This window comes from Malania oleifera, chromosome 12, assembly GCF_029873635.1.
Source record: "Malania oleifera isolate guangnan ecotype guangnan chromosome 12, ASM2987363v1, whole genome shotgun sequence".
Taxonomy (NCBI): domain Eukaryota; kingdom Viridiplantae; phylum Streptophyta; class Magnoliopsida; order Santalales; family Ximeniaceae; genus Malania; species Malania oleifera.
The window spans coordinates 66,500,239-66,515,601 of NC_080428.1; the positions used below are offsets into that span (position 1 = coordinate 66,500,239).

Here is a 15,363-nt window from a genome sequence, read left to right on the forward strand (position 1 = left end):
ACTATCTCATTCCAAGTTATTTTAAGTCTATCCTTACGTTTTCTACTGCTGGTAACAGTAACTAGCTCACTCCTCACTGACACACTATTTGACCTAAAATGCATATATCTAAACCATTTGAGTTGCCCTTCCTTTATCTAATTTTCTTTAAGCGTTATGTCTAACTTACTGCAAATACATTTTATTTCTCAATTTAATTTTTAATGTTATAGCACTCATCCACCTTAGTATTCTTATTTCAGCAATTTTTTACTTCTTGGACATATTATTTTTTAGTTACCCAACATTCTAATCCATATCGCATAATTACTCTTATAGTCACCTTCTAAAATTTTCCTTTTCATTTTAATAGTATCCTACAATCATTTTTGACATGCCCAAAAACTTTTATTCAACCTGTTTTAACTCTATATATACATTTTCTTCAATTTCTCCTACAACTTGCATAATAGGTTTAAGGTATCAAAATCTATCAGTGTGATTAAGTTATTGACCATTAAGTTTAATCATTTTTCCAATCATGGTTGAAATTACATTTCATACATTCAGTCTTATTTCTACTTATCCCAAATGTCTACATCCTTCTCTATAGTTCTAAATTAGATTCTACTCCATCCTTAATCTCATTAATAAAGACAATATCATCTGTAAAGTGCAAATAGCATACACCATGAAACATATAAAGTTAGTTCAAACCTAGCACATTGCAAAGGTAAAGAAAAATAACAAGTACTAAGAAAAGACCCACATTTAAAATCTATTAAACTCTGCTATTTCCATAAAACAGCATTTTTATGAATAGAACTTCACAAGATACTTGGGATGTGGAAATGCCTTCCTACAACCAAAGAATAAACCAATCTGGTTTACAATAAATTGAAGTACAATACCTGTGGTTTATCCAATGGTAACAAATAATAACTCATAAATTTTTTAAGATGCTCAGAATTAATCGCCATCAATATATCACTGTTTTCTTCTAGTCAGTACGCATCAACAATAATAAGAACAATAATATTAGAATTGAAAGAAGTTGCTGATGCTGGTACTTGAACAATCAATCCTGAGAGAAAACTGCTCACTTGAATTTGAGACTTGGACGGATAAATAATAAATGCCTTTCCTTGAAAGAGAATTGCAAGTTCATCAAAAGGACGAGAGCCCTGCAACAAGTCTAAATTTCTCGTACGAGACCCAGAAAACAAATTGCCAAGGACCAAGCCTTGCCCATGTAGGGAAGAACCCCTTCCACAGTGCCCTTAATCCTTCAAATCTCAAAGTTTTCACCAGACAGTCGTAAGAGTTCTTATACATAAGCTTAGCTTCCTCACCCGCTGCTTGATTCATCATTCTTGTCTTAACTACATCAGCTGGACAACTCAAAGCAGTTGCTGAAAGACCAGACATTATAGAGGCTATGGTGTGAGCGTAAATGTTATCACCAGCAATCTGTTTCTGGATAACGAAATGTTTTGCATAATCATAGCAGGCTAACTCTCCCATGTTCACTAAAAATGCTCGTTGGACATTTGGGAAAACACCTTTCCACAGCCCTCCAAATCCTTCTGTATGTATAATCTTGTTCAAAGCATCAAAAGCCCCTGTGTACCTGGGTTGGAGACCTTGGCTCACCATACGACCATCTGCTTGCATCCTGACCTTAACAAGATCAGCAGGGCTAGCCACTACCTGCACTAGTAATCTAGTACAGTTAAGGACAAAATTGATACTCATGAAAAAGAAATAAAAGTACATAACTTCAAAGAAAAAGAGCTGAAAGACTGAGAGTAAAGATGGTTTCAGGAAAATGATTGTTGGGCTGGCTCACCAATCAGAGATTTAAATGCACATGGTTAAACACTAACCAACGTGATATGAATTATTTGAGGTTTATTTACATGTCCAAAAGGCAAGAGAAAAGGTAAGCAAATCCATTGTCAATAACTCAATGAGACATCATCACATAATACACTTTTTGAGTTGACGTTTCTTAAATATTTTATTCTTTTGGGAAGCAAAAACATGCTAATTATCAATAAAAAGAGAGGCCAGTTGTCTCGGCTGAATCAGGTTGATCTTTCACCCAATGGACATCCTCCATTGGAACCAAATAAACAGGAGGTGTCACCTTCCTCTTGCACGTGTGTCAGCCCAAACCGAATGACAGGAAAATTCTTTAATTGTGGTCTTCTCCCAAAGTGAGTATTCTTGTAAGGGGAAAAAATCTGAAAAACAGGGCATGAGCAAGTAGCCTACAAGTGAGGAGACTCTCTTTCCTGGATTTCCACTTCTTAGGAGTCACAGCAGGAGAGAGGTTGACCAACTTACTTCTTTGTTGAGTGTGTTGGATTCTTTCATTCCTCATATGCTCAGGTTTGGGCCAGTTGTCGAGGGGATTCATCAGGTTCCTTTTCTTCTAGATCTTTCTTTTTTCATCTTTCAAGACCTGCAACCCCTTGTCCTTTTCCTAAGTATCAAGTTGTTTGGAAGGCTAAGGTTCCTTTTTTGGTGCAGGCTTTCACTTAGACTCTTATCTCTTAACAGGAATACGTATGACTTGTTATAAGGTGGCCAATAAAGCTCTCAACCAATATATTTGTATGTTGATCTGTGAGCCAATGAGACTAGTGCGCATCTTTCCCTTCATTGTTGGGTCACGAAGAATCTTTGAGAGGCTCTTTTCTCCTGTTGGCTCTGCAAAATCTGTACCATGTTTTACTTATCAGATATCAAGGTTTTGGGAAGAGTAGGAGGGCTTTTTGGTTATGTGCAGTGCATGTGATATTCTGGACACTGGATTGAGAGGAATGCACAGATATTCAAGCTCAATCAGCCTCTCCTGCCCAGCTGTGTGATAGGATCAATTTTTCTTTTCAAATTTTTGGGAGAATATTGCTGTCTCTGATCTTCAAAGAGATTGGAGGGCAGCATTTTGTAATTAGTTAGTTCATGGAGGATATCTTATCCGCCTCCTGTATTTTGATCTGTTATTAATGGATTTTTTTTATGTAAAAAAAATTGAGATGCATGCAAATGCTCAAGGCACAGAAGCATGACCAAAACCCATAATAACACTTCAGTTACTTAATGATTGATAAAAAAAAAAAATCCAGAATTTCAATGAAATAAATAATAATAACAAATAATTACGGAAATAATTCAGAAAAATAAAGATGGCCATTAAACAAGAAGCCTAACCACCAAATTTATCTCAATCATATAAAATATGGGAAAATGATCAGCAGTCGTGGATTTCTCATAAACTAGACAGTTCATTTTCCCCTTCACATGGAGCAAACCATGTATCTTTCTGATGCACTAATCAATTGTAATTCAAGGAATCATGTGTCTAAAACAACCCTCAATTTCTATTTCTTTTCATTATCAATTGGGAGAAAAGTTGAGAATGGAAATGTCATCGAATAAATTGCCATTTATGTCATATTCTTTAGCAGTTTTAAACAGGCATCTTTAGCACTATAATTCTCAAGTATGCCAGTTTAATATAAAATATGAACAGTGAAAAAAGTAAGAATCCAACATGTTCTTGAATAGATTTCTTTTGGGTTAAAGGCGAAGATTGTATAGATAAACACTAAGTTGACCATAGCTGCATCAGTTGTCAGGTGTTTTTCTTAACAAAAATTGTCAAAAGAGTTAAGAGCCCTTCTTTTATGCTTGATGAATTACTAAATGAGTCTCAACATGAAAATAAATAGTTGAAGGGACTGAAAGTTAGTCAACACAGGTTAGAAATTTCTAAACTGATTCTGTAAAACTTGCCTGCATTGATTACTAACCATGTGACGTCAGCACTGACAATCTCAAAACCTCATTTGAAGGCTATAATTTACTTGATAGTAACCAAAAGAATGCATAATATCACTTTACAAATTTCATAAAATTTTAATTTTAGACCATTCAGTGAATTTCATGAATATTGAATGGCTGCCTTCATAGACTTCATTCAATATAGTGGTCTCTAAATTGGGACCACCATATCATTGATCCTCATCAATCTTCTACACTAACATAGGAACATTAGGAACAGTAGGGTGGCTACACGATATTGCTAGGCACAGATACAGATAGGAGAGGAGAAATCCAGCAGCCTGCAGCAGCAAAAACTAATGCAATTCTTATCTTTTCTTCAATAAGCAAGGTTAGTAGTGGAGAATACACCTAGGTCACCTAGTCAAATCCCTCTGGATGAAGTCCAGGTTGTATAAGGCTGTAAAAAATGGTTCATCAGGTTCCTTTAGAATTCTGCCATCACAAAATGGGATGTGCTGCCATTTGGCTGTCCAATTTAGTCATCAAACATGACAAAAATATCCCATGTGATGATTTGAGTAGTACAATTATATATACATATGGTCTTTTCAGTATATTTGGTGGACTCCTTGTCCCGCACATAGTACCTTCTTTTCTTCCTATCTAATATACTTTCTTCTATTATCAAATAATCATATACTGCATATGGTAATGCGCTCTACAACGTCTTCTAAAAAGTGATTTGATAGACCACGACCTACAATACAAGCATTGAAGACATGTCAAGGAATGGCGTTCATATCGTTTTTTCTTTTTCCTTTTTCTAGGGGGTGTTAATATGGGAGGTCAAAGACCTAAAGAAACTGTTAGATTATCACTTTACCTAAAATCTTAAGCTGTTAGGTTGTGGGCCAACAATGCATATCAAGCTTCAACACTCCCCCACACATGCAGCTAGACAGCACGTGGAGAGATGAAGACACGATAATATCACCCATTATAGGGAATATAATAATTTTTTAAATACCACACAATAAATGTGTGCAACAAGATTAGAATCCAAGACCTCCTGGTAACCACCTCTGATACCATGTTAGATTACCACTTTACCTAAAAGCTTAAGCTGTTAGGTTGTGGGCCAACAATGTATATCATGCTTTAACAGAAACAAACTAAGGCAGAACACAGCATGACCAAAATGCACATTCAATAAAGTTGAAGTAAAAAACTAATTCGATAAGGGGGAGAACTCAAAATTGAGGGACCAAGCTGTACTTGAGGCCTAGAGCAGCTACCCAGTCTACACATTTGTTGCCCTCTCTGAAAATATGTTGGAGACTGAATGAGTTGCCTGCATTTTTGGATAAGACCAAAAATCAGATGGATGTCCAGAACATCACCATTAATCATCCCAATCCCCAACCCCTTAGCAAGCCTCAAGCCTTGCAAGATAGGCCATAAATCAGCTCGAACATTGGAGCATTTCCAAGGTTGATCGCAAATCCTGATATCCAATAAAACACAATGACGAGATAGATGTATTGCTATGCTTGACTTATTTTTCATATAATGAGTTTGGGATTTCAATACATTCCACCAATGTTCAAGGCTGCAAACTGAATAAACCTCTGTTTGTATGCAGTTACCTAAAAATTTGCAACTTACTCTCTAGTAGTTCCTCAAATTTACTAACAGAAGGCCCAGAACCAAAATTACAAACTATTATATACCATAATGCCAGAATCAACACTGATTAAACATTTCCGAGTTGGTCAGACGATCAAGTCAATAAGTATTCGATAATACCAGCGATGGCAAATTATCTTCTATTCCTAACAAGCATTGCTTTTTCCTCAACCAGTCCTGACAAAACCTATCTCGACGCTTGGGTTGAATATTATTTTATCCAGCTTGATTCAAGCCCAAATTCTAGTGATTTCATTACACTTATTTCCCCCAGATAATTTTCAAAGTATTATTTTTTTTCTAGGGAATAACCCAATACCCAAATGAAAAAATTTGATATCAATTATATGAACATACTGTTATAGTTGTTGGCAAGTCAGTCAGCATCAGTTAGTTATTCTGGAATTGGCAATTACAGTAATTAGAATTCTGTTAATTTTGTTATATTATGAAGGGAAGGGATGATTCATTGTAATAACTATAAATCTCGCTGTCATTGATGTGCATAGTTGTAAGCAAGTCTGTTATGTTATCAATTCTCGAATTGACAGTTAACAGTAATTAGAATTCTGTTACGTTACGAATGAAAGGGATGATTTTATTGTAATAACTAATGTCACCGTTCATTGATGAGCATACTATGAAAATGAATGCAATTCAAGAGTTCTCCGTTGCTTTTCTGAATTCTTCTCTGATCTCTACTAGTTCTCCTGAATTCTTCAATTTCTCCTTTACTTCTACCCTTCTCCCCAATTACCAAATGCTTGAAACTCTATCAGCTATTCAGTTAAAAAGCCATTAAAACATAAAAATTGGTACCAGAGTTTGATCTTGGCACAATTCTCAAGACTTCAAGAAACTAGAAGGTATGATTTTTGAAATGAAGGCTCAGTCCAGTAGGACCATGGCACAAAATGAGAGATCTTTTGCAAAATTCGAGAGCTAAGGATCATTTATGCCCTCAGAATACTTTTTTTTTTTAATAGAAAAAAGAAAATATATGAAAGAAAAGGAGAAGGAATTACACAGAAAGGAGGATAAGAAATTCTCCTAACACAAAAAAGAAAACAAAGGTAAGTGAAGAAACAAAAAAAAAAATTACATCAAAACCCCTCTCCAATCCCTTTGGAGATCCAATGACAACATTCCTTGAAAGAAACTCAAAGAAAGATCCAAAAATCCCGGAAAGAAACTTTATCCCAAAGGAGCACAGAATTTATTTTGCCATTGAAGATCCTTGCATTTCTTCCAATCCACAAAGTCCAGAAAATGCCAAACACTGCAAATCTCCATAAAATTTTTCCCTTGTTGCTCCTCCCAAACCCTTTTTTGTACCGCACCATAAGGAAAACATCAAAATTCTCGGGAAGCACCAAAGCCTCCTCAAAAACTGGGAAAAGAAAAACCAAAGATGCCTAGCCACCCTACAACGTAGAAACAAATTATCACTGGTCTAACTAGCTTCCAAACATAAAACACAAATATTCATACATATGGCCTTGTAAGGTCTCCTCAGTTGCAACAAATCATTAATATTAAACCTATTAGAGTCCACATAAACACCCTGACCTTACAAGAAACATTGGGCTTCTAAATAAAGTCAAGGGAAAAGAAAACGGATTTGGCCTTTTCATTAACTGGGCGAGAAAACTAAGAAAAGATTTAGTAGAAAACAAGCTAGAAGAATCCCAATCTAAATCCTCAAATCACCACCCGTTCGAAGAACAAAAGAATCCAGCATATGCAACAATGCCAGCAACAAAGTTATATCCTCAACCTCTCCCCAATTGAGATTTCTAAAGAACCGAAAATCCTAAGAAAGAGATCCCCTTTCAAACAAATAGAAAGAATTAATCGAAGCATTATGAAAGAGGGGCAATCTGGAAAGATGAGGGAACAGAGATTCTAAAGACACTGCACCCACCCAAACATCTTCCTAGAAACAAATATGCTTCTCAATTCCAATACAATAACACGTAAGAGAGAAAATGAACTCAGCTACCAAAGAAAAAAAATTTCCAATGATTGGCATAAGAACCTATACCACCACCCCTAGCATCCCACCCATTCATGTGCATACCATAATTGCCTCTATTAACCATGTGCCATAAAGAGTCAACCTCCAAAAGGGAACATCCAAATCTATTTATCCACTAAGGAGATATTTTTAAACACCAAATCCCAAGACCCAAACCCACTTCTGACTTAGGTCTTTTCATCTTCTCCCAACAAACTAGATGATCTTTCGTTTCATCCCCAACACCTGGTCACAAAAAATCTCTCATAATTCTCTCCAAGGCTAGAGCCACCCTAGTTGAAGTTCTAAAAAGGGAAAGAAAATAAATGGGAATGTTGGACTGAACAACACTAATAAGAGTAATACGATCCCCTAAAGATAAATAAGTTCTCTTCCAATCTACAACCCACTCTCACCACCACTAGTTCCCAAAAAGAAGAGGAATTAGGATTGCCACCTAGAGGGAGACTCAAGTAAGTAAAAAGCCAATCCAAAATACTACAATGCGCTAAATTAGCAAAAGTCTCTAAATAACCCTCACCCAAATTGATACCCACAACCCCACTCTTGAAAATATTTTTCACAGCATTTTCCTCAAGAAACAAAAAGGTATCATTTGCAAATTGATGGTGAGAAACAACAATCTCTCCTTACCAACCTTAAGCCCCTGAATCACATTAAGACCCCGAGCATCCAGATCAGCACATTCACTACAATAGTAAATAGGAAAGGAGACAGAGGATCACTTGGTTTCAACCCTGGCGAAACCTTAAACCAATCTCTCAGCTGCTGATTCACAATTAACATGGTTACCGAAGAAACAACCTTGAATCCACCATCCCAAAATTCCTCAGACCCTTTTTGTCCATTACATGGTCTAAAAAATTCCAACTCACCATGTTATAAGCCTTTTCAAAATCCAGCTCAAATAAGACTCACTCCCTCCCTTCCTCCTCACATCCTCCACCACTTCATTAGCGATCAAACAATATCTAAAATTTGCCTATCCTTAATGAAAGCATATTGCTCCAAAGTAATTGTCCCCCCTAAAGCCTCCTGCAACCTTTTGGATAGACCTTCGACCAAAATAAAATAACCACTCTTCCCCACCACCCCCTAATGGTGAAACTCTTGAAAGAACTCCATAATATCATTTTTAATTACCTCACAGCTCTCCTGAAATAAAATCATGGTAAAACCATCAGGCCTAGAGCCTTATCTCTCTCCATATCAAACTCCACCCCTTTCACCTCGTCAATACCAAAAGATCTCTCCAACCAACTAGCACAATTCTCACTAATAAGACACCAATCAAACCCCTCAAGGACCAGTCTATGCTCAGAGATCTCAATATAACAGCTTCTATAAAAATTGGTGATCTATTCCCAAATCTAGCTCCAGTTCTTCAATAAAATTCCTCCTCCTCCCATTAGCCGCCCTATGAAATAATTTGGTGTTACAATACCCCTCCTTACACCGCTTGACCCTAGACTTTTGTCTCCAACTAATGCCCTCCCGAAACAAGATCAAATCCAAATCATCACTAAGGCAATCCCTCCTAATCCTTTCCTCCACATCAGCCAAACCTCACTCCCCCTTATCCAATTCTTCAATTTCGTTAAATATCGCATTCTTTTGATCTTTAAGGTCCCTAAAATGTCCTTCTTCCGTACTTTCAAATTGGCTTTCACTAACTTTAACTTGCTCATAAATCTAAATCATGATATTACTTGTACTTAATGGTAAAGAACGTACTTTAATGTATTACAAAGATCTCAACAAAACTAAAATCAAAAGTAAGTTTTCTATTCTTGTTATAGAAGAATATTGGTAAATGAAGTGCATGGTTCAAGTATATTTTTCAAAATAGATATGAGGCCAGTAGGAATGCATCCTTTGGATATATTCACAACAGCTTTTAGGACAAATGAGGGTCATTGTAAACTTTTGGTAATGTCCTTTGGCTTAGCCAATGCACCCTCCACATTTCAAAGTCTTATGACTCGTATTTTCAAGCATTATTTGAGGAAGTTCATATTTGTATTTCTTTGATGACATCTTAGTTTACAATAGGAATCTTAGGCAACATATTGTGCACTTGAGTACAACTTTACGAGTGTTGAAGGAGCATTCACTAATTGCAAAAGAAAATGTGTTTTGGAGGTTCTAGGATAGAGGAATTGGGTCACTTTATCTGTAGTGAAAGTGTTAACTGACCAAGAAAATACAAAAAACACAACAGTTGCCTATTCCTATGACAATCAAACAGTTACTTGCTAGATATTACATGAGGTTTATTAAAGGCTGGAAAAATAAGCAAACCACTCACTGAAAAATCAAAGAGGAATGCTTTAGAATGGAATGAGGAAGCTACAGTTGCTTTTGAAACAGCAGAGTTGGTAGTGAGTTCTACCCAGTTTTTTGCTTCGCCAGATTTCATTAAAAATTTTGAAGTGGAAACAGAAGCTAATGGTACAGGTATCGGGCAGTTCTCAAGCAGCAAGCCCATCTAAGTGCTTTCATAAGCAAGACATTGTCTCTACGCATCAATAAATGAGAAGGAAATGTTTTCAATCTTGTTTACAGTCAAGAATTGGGAGCCTTATCTCAGAAGGTAGACACGCAATTAAGACTCATCATCAAAGCTTAACATACTTATTGAGCAGAAGGTTTCCACACCAAGCCAATTTATTTGGATAGAAAAATTAATGAACTATAAGTACAATATTTTTTCATAAAAAAGAGGAAGAGGATTGGGTTGCAGATGCTCTATTTAGATATACATGGTTCAGGACTTGGAGAGCAAGCCTTGGATCAACAGTTGCTTCTTTATGACTGGTTGGTCATAGGATTGGGTCCAAGGAAGCAGCTTATCTGCCTAAAATGTAGGAGTAAGGCTACTTACACTGTGACGAGTCTGACAACCCTTCCCCCCCTACTCCCACAAAGAGGGGAACCTTGTGGCCTGGGGATGGTTCAGGACTTAATTCTCTGGTTTTAACTACAAGCTCAACTAACATAGTTCAGAAAATGTAGAGTGGCGCAAAAGCTGATGCACAATTACAACATATAATTTATCAATTTAGAGGAATCCTCATCTTCTGAAGGTCCATAAAGAAAAAAGACGGAAGTTGGCAGTTAGGCAAGATGCTGAATTGAGAAAGGAACTTATTGGCTTATTCCAGTAAATTACTAAATTCGGTAACAGTAGAATGCAGGCAGATGCAGTAATTCAACCTACTACAAAGAAAAAAAAAAATTTGATGTTTTGTTTTGTTGGAAGGGTATGGTGAAGAATGTGGAATATGCCAGCAAAATAAATCAGAAATTGTGGCTTCATCATGGTACCTACAACCATTACCTGTACCACTACAACAATATATTTTTTAAATAACCATAGATTTTATAGAAGATTTTCCAAAATCTTAAGGCAAAGAGGTTATTCTGGTGGTAGTGGACAAATTTAGCCAATATTGGCATTTTATGGCTTTGGCACACTGTTACACTGCTGTAATAGCTACTCAAGCATTCTTAAATAATACTTACAAAGTGCCTGGTCTTCCTAACTCTATAACCACTGATAGGGATCAAATTTTCGGGAAAAAATTTTTTCAGAAAGAATTATTCAGATTGCAGGGGAATTCTTTACAGTTTTCTTCTACATATCCTCAAACAAATGGATAAATTAGAGGTTGAGATGATTGGAATGCTACTTAAGGTGCCTTGTAGGAGATGCAGCTATTGCTTGGTTTAAGTGGTCATCCCTAACAAAAGATTGGTATAATAGCAATTACCACACTGCCATCAAATTACACCATTTGAAGCATTCTATGAGTACCCTCCTCCATTACACATTTCTTATTTTCCTAAGAGTTCTTTTATAGCAGCTATTGACAGCTATATACAAGATAAGAGAGCAAGTAACAACAATTTTCAGAACCTCGTTTGGGCAAGGCTAAATATAGGACAAATGAAATGGCAAACAAGCATAGAAGTGAAAGGGAATTTTCAATTGGCGATTGAGTGTATCTGAAGTTACAACCTTACAAGCACATCCCTTGATCCAATGGAATAATCAAAAGCTGGCTCCAATGATCTGCAGCCCCTTTCAGAATACTAACAAGATAGGAGTGTTTGCACCAAAGCTAGGCTTACCCACAAAAGCTCAAATCTATTCTACATTCCATGTTTCTCAAATGAAAAAAACTATAGGAGCTCACACATACTTGTTTCCCTCACACCTTTTCTTAATTCTCATCCTGCTCACCAACCAGCAACAATTCTAGAAAAATAATTGTGAAAAGGAGATTTACTTCTGCAACTAAGGTGTCAGTCCATTGGGCAAATACTTCTCCAACAAAATCCACATGGCAATTGTTTGATGAATTGAAAGTGAGTGTTTCCACAGTTTCTTGAGGATAAGGTTATTTTCTTTTCTTTTCTTTTCTTTTTTTTTTGTATGAATGAATTGTTATAATTATTAGCAAGTTAGTATCATTAATAATTCTGGTATTGATAGTTACTTCTGGTATTGGCAGTTGTAGTAGAATTCTGTCGATTCTGTTCTGTTAGGAAGAGGAGGGATGATTCATTATAACAGACATTTTTGGGGTCCAATGAATGAAAGAATAGAAAGGAGATTAGAAGGTTGCAAGAGGGCTCACCTTTCATTGGGGAGTAGGATCACTCTCACTAGTGCTTTTATCCCTTTACAGAATTCCTACTAGAGTGGCTGGGATCTTGTAAAAAATTATGAGAGATTTCTTGTGGTCTTGTCTTGGGGAGGATAACAAGGATCACCTTGTTAGTAGGGCGGTGGTTAGAAATCTTAAATCTGAGTGGGGACTGAGGCGTATGGTTTCTAACTTTCTAAGAACATCTCTTCATTTGCTAAATGGTTATGGAGGTTTCCATTAGAGCCTAATTCCTTACAGCATCAAGCTATTAAGAGCAAGTATGGAATTCATCAACGATGGGTGGCATACCAAGGGGAGTGGCAACATTATCCGTGTAAGCCCCTGGAAGTCTGCAGGTAGCTTGTCTTCTTGTTCCTATTACTCATCTTAAAGTGGCTTATGGCAGTAGAAATCAGTTTTGAGGAATTTGGGTGGGTTAGACATAGTTGGAGCTGTTGGTCCCGCATTTGTTTGGACTTTCTTCTATTCATAATGCACCAATTTCAACTTTCTATTTTTCTAAGAGGTTGATAAGCTTAACTCATTATTGGGCGCGCTGGATTTTTTTCATACTTTGAAGAGGGGGAGGGGATTTTAGGCTTTAGGTTGGGGATTCCTCAGAGATTGCTATTTGAGGTTTTTCTTTATTATCTTGTAAAATCTTCAAACCTGGCCCTTCTGCATTTCAACAAAGCTATTTGGAAAGCAAAAAATTCCTTTTAAGATCTGGTTTCTTGTTCTTATTAGGACTAATACAAATGACTTGCTACAAATAAGGAGACCTCATAAAGCTCTCGGTCCAGATGTTCGTCTGCTGTGCCATGAGACAAGAGAGTCATGCTCATCTTCTTCTTCAATATCGGGTGGCAAGTTACTTTTTTGCTTTTTTTCGGGCGCATTCTTTTGTGGGTTTGGAGTGTTTGTCGCTGTCTGATATTTAAAGGGAGTGGAAGAAGGATAAGGGATTGGAACTGGAAGGTAGCACTAATGTAATTTTTCTATACCTTAATGGCGGACACCATTCCATATACTCCTTTTCTTGAAATTGTTATTATTATTATTATTGAAGAAACAGTTCTGTGTAAATTGGCAGAAAAGGATTCATGCAGCCGACCTCACCTACTGGGACTCAAAAGGCTTGGTTTGCGGTTGTTGTTGTATTAATAATAGTTTTGTTATCAAAAATAACTATAAAAGTAACTGTGATGATATGGAGAACAATGTAATTCAAGAATTCTCCCTCATTTCTTGCTCTTTAATCTATCCTAACTCTCCCGAATTCTTCAATTTCTCCCTTCTTGCCTTTTCCCAAATGCTTGAAACTCAGCTGCTATTCAGTTTAAAGCCGTGACATCGTATTAGAATTGCTCACAGTACTGCAATCTTGTGTATCCAAAAGTAGCATTTGCCATTGCCAATACAAACCCTCTAGTCTCTAAACCGATAAAAGATTCTTCTATCACTGATTTTAATAACGGTTCTTCTGTCCAACAACAACATGCACAATCTTTTAAGAGACACGCATATGCATGTGCAGAGAATAATCTCCGAAAGAAAGTTACCTGCGCGATGACTCCAGAGATTCCTCCAACAAGTGCCTTGCCGGAGAGAGAAAGAGGACGGTCACTCCGCCCCGCGGCGTGCCTCAAGTGCTCGTAGCCGACGATTCGAATTGGCGTGTAGAAGAGATGCCGGAGAATAGCCGGCGAGAGGCCCTTGTAGAGGCCGAGAGGCCCTTCGTTGCGAACAATGTTGGAGACCACTCGGAAAGCCGAGGTGCCAGAGGGCCGGGGAGAAGAGGAAAGGGAAGTCTGGCCGTGGAGCTGAAGACGCGTCTTGGTGATGTCTATGGGGAAGGTGGCGGTCTCAGCAACCATGGCGGAGAGCGAGGTTAGGGCGATCTTCGTGCGAGTTCTCTCATTGTGCTCTCGTTTGGGTCTCATGGAGCAGATTGCAGAGCGATCATCAGCACCCTGAGCTCCGCTCAGTGCTCAGGGACGAAGGGGATCTTTTGCCACTACTTTTTTCTTCATTGAGTTCACAGTAATAAAATAAAATTATAGTTCAGGGACTATCAAAATTTTGCTAGGCAGTGTTTGGAAAGGATTTAGATTTTCAGTTGTGTAACTTTTGGTATAAACTCAAATTTATGCTATATTTTCTTTCAAGCCTAAACAAATCTAAAGCTCCTCAAATATTGATGGCAGCATCCCTAAATTAAAGAAGCTTATCACCTATGTGTTTACAATATGAAGATTAGAAAAGACAATAGGGACGATGTTTAGGGTTCCAAAGGAATAAAGGAGAAGGAAGAGAAAACAATAAGGGAGAGGGGAAATATTTAACAGCCATTAAAATTTAAATAAAAATCTTTTATAAAGCAATTTCACCCATACTAAATGACCCAAAAAAATGTGCTTTATCCGCCTCTACCTATTGCCCCTCATTTGCACGAGATGACGAGATTACTTGCTCTCACTTTCTCGTAAGGCATGAGTCCACTTGTTTGAAGTAAATTTCTCATATCGATATGGGGCTATTCCTTGTTAAGAATAAGATATTAGGATTAGTTGAAATAAAAACCAACATATGAAATGCAATTTTAATAATGTAAAGAGGAGTAGTGAGGAGAAAACTAAACTTGATAATCAAGAAATTAATAAAGCTTATAGATTTTAATATCTTGGATCTATTGTGTAAGAAAAATGTTGAATGACATGAGCTCGCGATGACATGGTTTGTTATGCATATGGGAAAGAAAATTGAAGAAGATGAAATACATAAACCATATTGTGATTGTAGAGTACCCTTCAAATTAAAAAGAAAGTTCTACAAGACAATCGTAAGGTTAGCTATGTTTTATGGTTTAAAATATTAAACAATTAATAAACAATATCTCAAAAAATAAAAAAATGTTAAAATGCGAACGTTAAAATGGATGAGTGGTAAAACATTAAAAGATAAATTAAACAACAAGCATATATATGCAATAAACTAAACATAACACTGATTGAAGATAAGATAAGGGAGGGGTAGTATAGATGATTTGGGCACTTGAAATGCCGAAATCTAGCAGCACACTTGGGAGGAGGAGTGAGTTATTGTTTTTGACATGAAAGGGGCAGCGGCATGCATAAAATAATTTGGAATGAGATAGTAAGTAAGGATTTAATAACTTTAAATTTAGTGAAATAAAATAATTTCAATAAT

At 36.8% G+C, this 15,363-nt stretch overlaps 1 protein-coding gene across 1 annotated transcript; it reads right to left on the minus strand.

Annotated features, from left to right (window-relative positions):
- Positions 1–749: 749 nt before the first annotated feature.
- LOC131145020 (mitochondrial uncoupling protein 3) lies at positions 750–14,499 on the minus strand. The gene is made up of 2 exons (XM_058094047.1): positions 13,716–14,499; positions 750–1,689 (listed from the first exon to the last, which is right to left on the minus strand). Exons 1-2 carry the CDS (start codon positions 14,094–14,096, stop codon positions 1,147–1,149), a joined length of 924 nt encoding a protein of 307 aa, XP_057950030.1. The 5' UTR covers positions 14,097–14,499; the 3' UTR covers positions 750–1,146.
- Between the last annotated feature and the right edge of the window lie 864 nt (positions 14,500–15,363).

What these genes read in the sequence shown, in the direction of transcription:
- LOC131145020 (XM_058094047.1), bottom strand. Translation starts at nt 14,096, where the DNA reads ATGAGACCCAAACGAGAGCACAATGAGAGAACTCGCACGAAGATCGCC. An exon ending in TCTCTGGAGTCATCGCGCAG is followed by an intron (nt 1,690 to 13,715) that starts GTAACTTTCTTT and finishes TTACTAGTGCAG; the next exon opens with GTAGTGGCTAGCCCTGCTGA.